This window comes from Pseudophryne corroboree, chromosome 3 (assembly GCF_028390025.1).
Source record: "Pseudophryne corroboree isolate aPseCor3 chromosome 3, aPseCor3.hap2, whole genome shotgun sequence".
Classification (NCBI taxonomy): domain Eukaryota; kingdom Metazoa; phylum Chordata; class Amphibia; order Anura; family Myobatrachidae; genus Pseudophryne; species Pseudophryne corroboree.
Window position 1 is genome coordinate 557,013,073 of NC_086446.1, and position 12,781 is coordinate 557,025,853.

At 39.4% G+C, this 12,781-nt stretch overlaps 1 protein-coding gene across 1 annotated transcript in view; it reads left to right on the top strand.

The window, feature by feature from the left end:
• TOM1L1 (target of myb1 like 1 membrane trafficking protein) overlaps window positions 1–8,858 on the top strand; it is a 319,221-nt gene extending 310,363 nt beyond the window's left edge. The window contains exons 15-16 of the mRNA XM_063961262.1: window positions 5,377–5,450; window positions 7,930–8,858. Of these exons, the coding sequence (XP_063817332.1) occupies window positions 5,377–5,437 (61 nt within the window). The 3' untranslated portion in view covers window positions 5,438–5,450; window positions 7,930–8,858. The remainder of the gene's footprint in view (window positions 1–5,376; window positions 5,451–7,929) is intronic.
• Window positions 8,859–12,781: the final 3,923 nt, after the last annotated feature.

Below are 12,781 nucleotides of genomic sequence, written 5' to 3' on the forward strand. Positions count from 1 at the left end.
ATGGAGCAAGACCAGGTTAAGAAGCAACACTGTCAAGCAAATCACCTGACCACAAGTATAAACATGAGTTGGTATACTGACATTGGAAACAATGGCTGGCATTGTCAGACCAAGCCACATGCATTTATTAGCATCAAAGGGGTCTATTCATCATACCTTATGGTTCTGTTATACCACTTTCAGACCGAAATGTCTGAAAATCCCCGATTTTACCTGGCATTTCAGTGCCAGGTAATTTTGCCGGTCCCTATCTGACCCCCCCTTTCACACAGACAAGCAAATTACCGGGTCAAGATTTTGTACCTGGTAATGTGCGAATCAACGCGGTTATATCATCTTTGTGAAAGGGTCAACCTGGGTCAAAATTCCTGGGTCTCTAACCCTGGTAAATTCCTGTGTTCCCCTGGTAAATTCCTGTGTTAAAGTCACAGGAATTTAAATCCGGGTTGACCATTTCACACAGAAAAAGGACCCGTGTTTATCTGCAAATTACTGGGTAGAACTTCTTCACCCAGTAGTTTCACGTTCTGTGTGAAAGAGGTATTACGCTCGCAGAAACACTAGTTAAAGGCACATTCCTTATTATGGGCCACCTAGTATTCTAACAAAAACTTTCACTTTGCTTGTGAGAATCAATGCCATCTATACTGTTTCTGGGAGCCTCGTTCCTTCCTATGGGAAGGAGGTTCAGGGTTAAGAAGAGGGAACTGACCTGATCCCTCTGTCAGCTCCACACAGTGATCCTCTGGCTGTGCAAATAAGTGACATCAGGTTACACATGCGCAGAAGGCCAGAACACAGTGATAGGTAACACTGCTCTTTACAGGTGTCCTTGCTCAGTTTGTATATAATCACCTACTACGATTTGTATGTACAAATGCAGCTTGCCAAAGTTAGCTGCAGCATGAAACCTCCCCACTGATTTCATTAGGAGCAGATATACAGATGGAGCCACACTAGTCGTGGCTCCGTCTGTGCTTAACGCAGAGAGCGTCTCTGGCCAGCCGGGCGCGTGCGCCTGTGACGGAGATGCGCCCCATTCACTAGAATGGGAGAGTATCTCTGTCTCGCGGCCGGACGGCTCCATCTGTATATACACATGTCCATAAATAGTCGTGAGCACACTATTCGCAACAAATTGCGTTTACCGCAACTCGTTTGCAAGCTGAGCATAGGCACATCTGTATGTAGCAATGTTCTGAGATCTTTTATGAACCAGGTTTAATTCAGATCACAAGAAGCAAGACACAATACAATATTGGCCCTCATTCCGAGTTGTTCGCTCGGTAATTTTCTTCGCATCGCAGCGATTTTCCGCTAACTGCGCATGCGCAATGTTCGCACTGCGACTGCGCCAAGTAAATTTGCTATGCAGTTAGGTATTTTACTCACGGCATTACGAGGTTTTTTCTTCGTTCTGGAGATCGGAGTGTGATTGACAGGAAGTGGGTGTTTCTTGGCGGAAACTGGCCGTTTTATGGGAGTGTGTGAAAAAAACGCTACAGTTTCTGGGAAAAACGCGGGAGTGGCTGGAGAAACGGAGGAGTGTCTGGGCGAACGCTGGGTGTGTTTGTGACGTCAAACCAGGAACGACAAGCACTGAACTGATCGCACTGGAAGAGTAAGTCTCGAGCTACTCAGAAACTGCACAGAGAAGTCTTTTCGCAATATTGCGAACCTTTCGTTCGCAATTTTGATAAGCTAAGATTCACTCCCAGTAGGCGGCGGCTTAGCGTGTGCAATGCTGCTAAAAGCAGCTTGCGAGCGAACAACTCGGAATGAGGGCCATTATTCAGTCTTTAGAAAATATATACAAATTGCAATCTTTTTAGTAACAGTTTTAGAGATGTGCGGCTGGCACTTTTCGTGTTTTGTGTTTTGGTTCTAATTCCACTTTCGTGTTTTGGTTTTGGCTTGGTTTTGCCAAAGCCACCCTTTCGTGTTTTGGTTTTGGATCTGGATGATTTTTTTAAAAACCATAAAAACAGCTAAAATCACAGAATTTAGGGGTAATTTTGCTCCTACGGTATTATTAACCTCAATAACAATCGTTTCCACTCATTTCCAGTCTATTCTGAACACCTCACAATATTGTTTTTAGGCCAAAAGGTTGCACCGAAGTTGCTGGATGACTAAGCTAAGTGACACAAGTGGACAACACAAACACCTGGCCCATCTAGGAGTGGCACTGCAGTGTCAGACAGGAGAGCAGATATTAAAAAAAGGCCCCAAACAGCACATCATGCAAAGAAGAAAAAGAATTGCAATGAGGTAGTTGTATGACTAAGCCAAGCGACACAAACAATTGGCCCATCTAGGCGTGGCACTGCAGTGGCAGACAGGAGCGCAGATACAAAAAAGGCCCCTAACAGCACATGATGCAAAGAAGTAAAAAAGGTGCACCGAGGTTGCTGTATGACTAAGCTATGCGACACAACCACCTGGCCCATCTAGTAGTGTCACGCAGTGGCTGAATGTCGAGAGTGGGCCGCATCTCCAGCACGCTCCAGTCATTTTTTTTAAAAATCTGCAATTGGTGGACTTATATGGCAGTACCCCAGGACTAATACAGCAGTACCCCTGGACTCATACGGCAGTGTCAGACAGGATGGCACTTTTCAAAAACTAGGCCCCAAATAGCACCTCATGCAAAGATGTCGAAGAGGTGCAATGAGGTAGCTGCATGACTAAGCCAAGCGACACAAACAATTCCAACAGGAATTCTACATCCAAATCACTGGAATTATATGTCCAACTCACTGCAATTATTTGGCAAAAATCACTGGAATTATACGTCCAAATCACTGGAATTAATCGGCAAGATCACTGAAATTATACGTCCAAATCACTGGAATTAATTGGCAAGATCACTGTAATTAATAATTATACGTCCAAATCACTGGAATTAATTGGCAAAATCACTGGAATTAATAATTATACGTCCAATTTACTGGAATTAATTGGCAAAATCACTGTAATTAATAATTATACGTCCAAATCACTGGAATTATACTGCAAAATCACTGTAATTATACGTCCAAATCACTGGAATTAATTGGCAAAATCACTGTAATTAATAATTATACGCCTAAATCACCGGAATTAAATGGCAAAATCTCGGTATCGCCTGCCTAGTGAAGTGGAATCTAGATGGGATTTGGTACCGGGGATACAATACCTCCATTAATTGTCTAAATCCCACTGCACTAATTGCAGATACCGGACGCACGTCTTACACCAACATAAGTGTCAAGGCCTCCGTTATGAGGGCTTCCATCGTCATGTGAAGCTGAACCACTAGTCATGAACATAGGCCAGGGTCTCAGCCGTTCCTTGTCACGTTGTGTCGCAAATGGCATATTAGTAAGTTTACGTTTCTCCTCAGACCATTTAAATTTTGTTGGGTCTTTTTACTGAACTTTGGCTTTTGGATATTACATGCCCTCTACAATCACATTGGGCATCGGCCTTGGCAGACGACGATGGCATTTCATCGTCTACATCATGGCTAGTTGCATCTGCTTCAGCACTAGGAGGAAGTGGTTCTTGATCTTTCCCTATTTTATCCTCAAATTTTTGTTCTCCACTATGTTTCTGGAGTTCTATAACACAATATGCGGCACAGGAATGACTGATGGCTGATGGCCAGGATTCTACCACTGGTCTGATGCAGCACAACACAGCAACATTGTAAGCGACTTGTTGTTGTTGTTGTTATTATTATTATACGGCAGCAGTGGACATATAGCAGCAGCGTATACCACTGTGACTGCCTGGTCCCTGGAATGACTGATGGCCAGGACACTACCACTAGTCTGATGCAGGGCAATACAGCAACACTGTAAGGGACTTATTATACAGCAGCACTGGACATATGGCAGCAGAGAACACCACCACTGTGACTGATGCAGCACAACACACCACCACTGTGACTGATGCAGCACAACACAGCACCACTGGACAGCACTGGACATATGGCAGCAGAGGACACAAGCACTATGACTGGAGAGATTCAGCACAAGACACAGACACGGAGGACACTGAGAGAACGGAGACACGTCCTCTCTGTACACTCTCCAATGCCGGAGTGAAAATGGCGGGGACGGGCGGCTCCTTATATGGAATCCAAATCCCGCGAGAATCTGACAGCGGGATGATGACGTTTTGCCTCGTTCGGGTTTCCGAGTCAGGCAGGAAAACCCAAGCCTGGCTCGGAACGAGACTCGAATGGTGAAGTTCGGTATGGTTCGGTTCTCTGAGAGCCGAACCCGCTCATCTCTAGTTTTTATACTTGAATTATGGACAAAACACAACCAGCATGGAATGACAGTACATGATCAATAGCTCACCATTATGCAGTGCAGGAAGAATTTCAGCAACACAATCACAGATAAACCTAATCAGTAGTCATGAATAGCAGGGAGAGGAGGCAGTCCATTAGTTTATAGAGAGCAGTGGAAAAATGCCAATGGAAGCCAGATAACTTGCAGCAATGAATGGTTAGCAGAACTGAAATCTTGATTCAGACATGGGTGAATGCAGGGGTGAGGCAATGATCGAATGTAGTAAGCAGGTTCAAAAGTCTGGAGCAGACAAGATATATCCAAACATGGTTCCAACATAAAGCTGTGGGCAGGAGAGAAGACTTTAGAGATGCTTCCAGACAAGAGTATAACAGACTTTCCCAGAATGTATCAAAAGATCACCAGCACATAGCAGTGAGTGAGGCCAGGCTTGTTTAAGGGCTTAATTGCCCAACTTGGCTCACTACCTTGATTCACATAATCAGTTGATAATACAGAGCTCCAAGTAACCATAGTAATAAGATACACTGCACACTGGGGCTTCACAGCATATAAAGCCTGATGAAATTCACTGGTCCTCAGTGGCATGAAAAATGTGGCCCTGCCCACAGATTCTAACAGGATAGTGGGGACAGCTGCTTGTTCGGAGCAGCTGTCCCCTGCCCGGAGCAATAATGAATTGCACTAGTTATTAAGTATCCACTGCTGCACCTCGTGGTGAGTTGGATACTTAATTATAGGGTGCCATCCAGCCCCCCGATGATGAATAGGCCCCAGAAACACTAGTATATACATGCAACTTATTATTTTACAAGAGGCCTAATATTTTAAAGATCCATGTAACACTCATACCTTTAAACTTTGTCTTTCAGAATAGGAGATCAGAACAGTTAATAACGTTTACTAGTCATCTTCTATGACTAGTCTATAGTATATAAAAGTTAAAAATTGTAAATAATTTTTAAAAACCTGTCATGTAAATGTGAGATAAACATGGTATTGCGGTATCAGTTTTCTTTTTTTTTTTAGTTTATCATAAACATAATGGAAATTATTTTTCTATCTGATCCAGGGCTATTTATGAAGAAATTGACATGACGCCATGGAAACAGAAGAAGGGTACTGAGTGCTAGAACTCTTTGTATGGTAATAACAGTTATCTTTTCTAGAGAATTTCACCAAAGTCATCCTAGATTTAAGCAATGCCATATAAGCCCCTGGCCACATTTTTTCTTACTTTTATATGTTCTGTATTTCTGTTTGGTGTGTAGTAGATGGGGCAAGGAGTTGATTGATGTCTATGATGTTTGGGGGAAAACAGCACAAATGATCTGAGGAGTTAACAATTTAAATCTAGGAATGCATCAATGGAAAGTGATATTTGAAGTGTCAGTAGATATATTGGGGTACAGTTATGAAAACTATTACATGCTCCCAGCAACTAAACAAGATATACGGCCAGATTTAATTAACCATGGTTAATTACCGTGGGCTAATTGATCTGCTGGGGCTATTCAATTATAGCCAGCAGGCTCTGTTCAAGCCTGAGGAAGCTCGAACAGATATCTGTGTTAAATTCCCTGATCGCTGGTGCCTCAAACCTGTTAAGCCATATCTCCAGGAATTTATCAAGGATTCTATGGATTAACGCACATTGGGGGTAATTCTGAGTTGATCGCAGCAGCAAGTTTGTTAGCAATTGGGCAAAACCATGTGTACTGCAGGGGGGCAGATATAGCATTTGCAGAGAGCGTTAGATTTGGGTGGGTTATTTTGTTTCTGTGCAGGGTAAATACTGGCTGCTTTATTTTTACACTGCAATTTAGATTTCAGTTAGAACACACCCCACCCAAATCTAACTCTCTCTGCACATGTTACATCTGCCCCCCCTGCAGTGCACTTGGTTTTGCCCAACTGCTAACAAAATTGCTGCTGGGATCAACTCAGAATTAGGCCCATTAGCTGGTACTTTACCGAATGAGGGAAAGGAGCTGTAATTGAATAGCCACAGGCGTTAAATTCCGAGGCTACCACCCTTTTCCCATTGCTGTAAATTGCCACATCTAATTGAATCCAATTCATAGTGTCAACAGCAACCAGTCAGATTCTTTCATGTTGATAGTGCAGTTTACAAACTCAAAGCTAACATCTGATTGTTTGCAATCGGCAACACACCCCCTGCCTTTTGTACCAATATTCATAAATGTCCCAATGTTTTGCTTCTGTATTAGACAGATTGCTTATAAAGCATAGAAAAATGTGTCTTGTTTTATGTGCAGTATCAGAAAAGATCTTGATAAAACAAGGCTTCTCTTATCTCACAGCTTTCTCTTCTGGTGTAATCACAACATGGGTGTTAGACAAGATGACACCTGAATTTTCCTGGCACACTAGATATATAATCTGCTTACAATTGTGGTTTACATTTCACTTTTTTTTTTCTCTGAAACACCTGGGCAAACGTAATGTGTACACAGGGAGCTGTAATTCCTGTGTTTGCTTTTACTAATATGAAAGCGAGATGCAAAATAGCTTACTCATGCATGCAAATTATACAGCATGCAAAACACATACAGAACAATGCTCAGTTTGCTAAACAAAATGTTAGTATGCATGCCTATTCCTTTACATATGGTAATACTTACTCAGCCAGCAGAACAATACACGGTCGCAGCTACTGTTGTTGTTATTATAATAATAATAATTATTATTATTTTACTATTATCACTACAAAAAATGTTCCTTTAAATAGCATGCTTCTTTCCCTTAAAACAAAAGAGAAATGGAGATTATTTCTATGAAACCGCAGTGTTTATTTCTGTATGTATAAAAAAACGTTTTTATATACAGTAAATAAGGAACAGTATGATAAAGCTCCTTATGCCCTTAAGTATAAATTACCAGGTCTATTCAGAAGGCACACAACTCAGTGGTGATGTTACATATATACAGTATTCTATTTATTCCCTCTTGGTAACAATTGCTATGGTTTCATCCTTGGGGACAAACAACTGCCAAGTCCTAAGTGTTAGCTTCAGATCTTGACATAAATCTGTTCTGTACTGTATAAATGTAAACTCACAAGACAGATAGGTAATGACACAAATAGGCACAAGCCCATCAAAATCACCATTCTCATAATTCATGGCTGATTAGCAGAGAAGCCTCCGTTTTGCTAATTCTTTCCTGATCACGTTCCATGGGCTAAAGTTACCAAGTGAGACTTCTTTTTACATGCTGTGATTTGTATGTGAGAAGGAGCAGTGTGAATTCAGCACAGATTCTGTTACCCATCCTGCAGCTCCATGAGCCGCAAGCCTTACAGGCAGAACCGAGCATCTCCAGGCCTCATAGCTAGTTTGGAGTAGGGACCCACCCCTGGCGATGCCACTCTAGTCTCCCAGCATTCTCTGAGTATGCATGGTCTTGTACATGACCCTGGTCAGAAGAGGCCTCCAAACTGATATTTGGAGCAGAGCAGAAAATGGGCGCTGCTTTCCAATGCAAGTGCAATCTCCAAAAAATGCATAATTGCTAAATATGTTAATATGATTTATTATATGTGTTAATTATATACTGTTCTGAAATATATACATTTCTGACAACCAACACACTTCTCTGGTAGGTCACCAGCTCACTGATGGCTGAGATGGACACATGGATGTATTGTGACAAAAGAACGACTGATGTTGCAGATGCCATTGACATGCCAAGAAGCCAGCAGCATAAAGTGTTCCATTAAGCAAGATTTTATGTGTAGAATTTTAATCTTATTACACGTTCTCAAACACAATACATGTAAAGAAAATCTATCATAGCCATGTGTCGTGTTGAACGATGTTTGAGAACATTGCTAGAATACTGCATCCATACTATATAGTATTTGTGTAGTATGTATTTTCATGTCTCATATGGTGACACAAATGTGTGCCTGTGTGCTTAGATAAATTCAGGAGTAACTGGAATGATAGGTAGTTCTATACGTGATAAATTTACATAATGCAGTAGGTCTACTTGCAATCTATAACAGGTTCACTGTCAATGTGCTTAAAAAGAAATGTAATATTTATAAGTAAAAATATTTTTTTATAATTATTGTTCTGAATCTACAGCTGTGTCCTCATTCATCTAGCCTCATACACAGCAAGATGCTTGGCGCAACTGAGACCCACAGATGGGTAGCGTACCTTACCCTTTCATTAAACATAGCATCGTAGTCACATAGTAGCTGCTTACAAAGCCACAGTGTACTAGAGATCTTAAGACACGTCTTTTGTCGCAGATGAATTGGTGCAACCTATGTACAAAGTCGCGGATTTACCATAATGGTCGTGACCGCTCACATAGGAACCTTTTTTACACAGATGTGTGACTGAGGGATCTCTGTACTAGCCAATCAGCTCCTAACTGCCATGCTACATGCTGTGCTTGAAAAATTACAAGAGCTGGTTGGTTGGGACTTTACTTCAATCCACTTTATCCAAGGCTTATACTTGGACCCCTTAGGGAGGACATGTACTAAACAGTGATAAAAGAAAAGTGAGCCAGTGGAGAAGCTGTCCATGGCAACCAATCAGCTGCTCTGTATACTTTTATAGTATGCAAATTATAAATGTTACGTCAATGCTGATTGGTTGCCATGGGCAGCTTCTCCCCTGGCTCACTTCTCCACTTTTATCACTGGTCAGTACATGTCCCCCTTAGTCACACATGATGTACAAGTGCCACAAACCCTAGTGGACAGTGTATGCTAGCAATGTAGTTTTGTAGCTGTTTGTAGTTATTAGCGATTAGAGAACAAAATTAAACTTTTGAAAAAAGCCACGGCTAAGTCGCAAGGAACCTGGCGTGCAAAGAGCAGTGATTTATGAAGATACTGTACATCTGTACGCCCAGGTTCAATTTCTGGAATTAAATCTGCACAATGGTTATAGAATGTATAACCTATCACCAATTTATTGTTTTACCGGTCAGAGAGCAAATTTTGCAAAAAGGTGCTGGATTGTCATTTTCTCACCAAATTGTCGAAGCTGCGGTATTAAAATATAACATATCTAAAATGTTTACTTAAGAGGTAGCGCCATAAAAAATGCAATCCTTGTGAATGACCCAGGCCAAACCAGTGTTTACACAAAAGGGAATATTTCTTAAAGTGTTTCACATGCATATGTGGAAAAACTGTGATATAACCCCTAAAAATCAATAATGTGTTCTTTTTTTTTTTTTGAACTGTACTTAAAGATGTACTCATAAAGGAAATGGTTTTAAAAAGTGGAATGATTGGAGAATGCTTTTAAAAATGTCTTCCATTAAAATAACAAATAACATTTTATTATAAAAAAAAGTATATAAGATTCGAAATCTTGAAAATCTTATTTAGTTCTTAAAAGTACGATTTTATGTGCTTTCATCAGAAAACATACAATTTTATAGACAATTCTCCATTCTCATTATAAAAAGTACTTTACAAGCACTGAATATTAGTTTTGTTGAATTAAATTAAAAACAGTTTCATTTCATGCATTCAGTGTAATGGTTCTGCAGGATTAACTAAACTACATAGAATTCTACTCACTAGTATAAAAAGTGATGGAAGAAATGTATAGCATTTTACAATATGGACTACAAAGAACAGCATTGTAAAGGCAAGCATAGACAGAAATACCACTGGGACAGTCCATGCAGCTTCTATCGGGCTGGTCTATAGGGTGTCCAGTTGATGCTGGTCCCTTTGAACATACACAAGGACCTGCTTCTGTGCAGTGAAGGCTGATAGTGGCCTTCAGTTCCAGAACCGATAGCACCGAGATCCACTAAGCAGTTAATGTCACCTCCAGATTCCCTTCTCATGTATGTAAATTAATGTATGTATATGGGGATTCAGGAGGCAAAAGCTCGATGCACCCCCCCACCCCGAAAAATCTGATGATATACTCCTCACGTATGTCATTCATGTTTACACACTTACAAACCTTGTAAATGCTGAAAGATGATCAAGTAAAACACTTCCCTAAATTGTAGTTACTACAACCCAAAGAGAAAGTTACTAATTTAACTTCACATCGAGGAGAGATCAGGGATACAGGGGCAGATTTATTAAGCCTGATGAAGTGATAAAGTGGAAGGTGATAAAGTACCAGCCAATCAGCTCCTAACTGTTATTTTTCAGACCCAGCCTGTGACATGGCAGTTAGGAGCTGATTGGCTGGTACTTTGTCACCTTCCACTTTATCACTTCCTCAGGCTTATTAAATCTGACCCACAGTTACTTTCTGACTCCATAAATGGCACATAGAATAATTCCTTGGATCAGTCACTCAAATAATGGGGGTAATTCAGAGTTGATCGCAGCAGCAAATTTATTAGCAGTTGGGCAAAACCATGTGCACTGCAGGGGGTGGGGGAAGGGGCAGATATAACATTTGCAGAGAGAGTTAGATTTGGGTGGGTTGTTTTGTTTCTGGGCAGGGTAAATACTTTATGCTTTATTTTTACACTGCAATTTAGATTTCAGTTTGAACACACCCCACCCAAATCTAACTCTCTGCATGTTATATCTGCCCCCCTTCAGTGCACATGGTTTTTCCCAACTTCTAACCAATTTGCTGCTGCAATCAACTCTGAATTAGGTCCAATGTTATCTACTAATTATAGCTATACATTTCAATTCACGTAAGAAAGACATCCAATCTATTTTTAATTCCAATTAATTCATTGGTCTTTACTACTTATCATAATTTATTATATTATATAAGCTAAAAGGGCAAAGCTATTTAATTTTCCTTTCTTTTCAGATGGACACAGTGCTTCTGTTAAATTACTGAGTGTTTTTCACATTTCAAATCTATTGCACTTTATGCAGAAGATGTCCTTAAATTAAAATTTGATTAGTTTCAAATAAAAGTTTTACTGTTTCTTATCTGTTTAATTTTAGACTTAGCGAAGCATCGCAGCAATTAACCTCACCAGGATAGATTTCCGTTTTTAATACAGTTATAATAAATGGAATTACATTCCTTCTAAATAAAAATCCGTCTTTGTTCTAGGGCAATGGACAATAATAGAAATACTTTTCTACAGTAGTTTTATTTTCGATTGCAATTAAGAAAATGTACAGTAAATCTGAGAGGATACAGGAAATGTTTTAACCTTTCACTGAATTATATACAGAGAGGTTTTTCAACACATACTATTTTAAATCAGATTTACCCTCACAAATAGTAACTGGGAACACAAACAAAATGTCTATTGTGCCATCTAGTGGCCAAATGTTCCAATACTTATTATAGATATTCAGTATATAAGGATATTCGTCAAATTGTGTATATATCTGTATGTAGAATATAGTTCTTACCTTATTTGTGCAGATAAGATTTAGCTTGATTTTTTTTTTTGCTTCTGGTCTTTTATGTATCATGAAAAAGGGTCTTCATGGCTTTGCAGGGGACTGGCAAGATTTTAAGCGAATAAAACTTTTGATAGAGGTTTTATTTTAAAACAAAAAACAGAACACTACAATCTATTTAAAATTTGGTAAATAAAACTATTATTTTGCTCATGCTTGTGTTCCATTAAAGTAATTCTGTTTTGACTATGGATGTTCATCATAAAATATGGGCAAATACTGTGTTAGTGCAGGAAATCTTGTGGAACAAAAATATATTCATTAAAGTAAACATATGCTCTGAAAGTTAATTAGGATATTTTTAGATTTAATTGACCACACATCACAGTTCTCAAATGTTTAGCGCATTAACCAAACATACAGACTTTTCACTGCTGCCATCCTGTAAATACGGTAGCTCCAGTCACTTATTCTACTGTACTCCTGTTCATTTTGTTTAGAGAAAGTTTTTTTTGTCTTATTATGCTAAGATGCATTGATATTTTTTGAAATAATTATCTTTGAAATAATTATCGTTAAATAATTAAAATAATATTTGTCTTTTCTTGAATAAAATACAATAAATTGCTGTCGTAGTATACAATCTTGTTTACATTTCTGAATAGCACCTTCTTATAATTTATATGTTGATTTTATTATTTTAATAAAATGATTGTGTATTATATGAGGCTTGTCTTTTTTTAGTGTTAGTGTAAATATTTCTAATCATCAGGTGCATAGTCATATGTAAGCATATCAGAACTAAAGTGTAACTATAGAAGTCTACTTGATGTTTGCAGTGTAAATTATAGTCAAAAGGATACTGCATTTTTGCCTGAGTCACACTTGTGCCTCCTAAATGTGGTCAGTTTTCTCTTTTACACTATTAACTACTGCACCACTCCTCCATCTGACCTTTAAATTGGATGCATTGTATAACAACACCATTACTATACACCATTGGTGTCTTTAGGGAGGAGGAGGCCCATGTGCAATCTCCATCTGTGCCCCCTGATCTTTCTACTTTTTCTTACTGTTATTTTAACAGCATAATAATAAATGCACACAGTTGCCATAAAAAGGAGAGTTATGG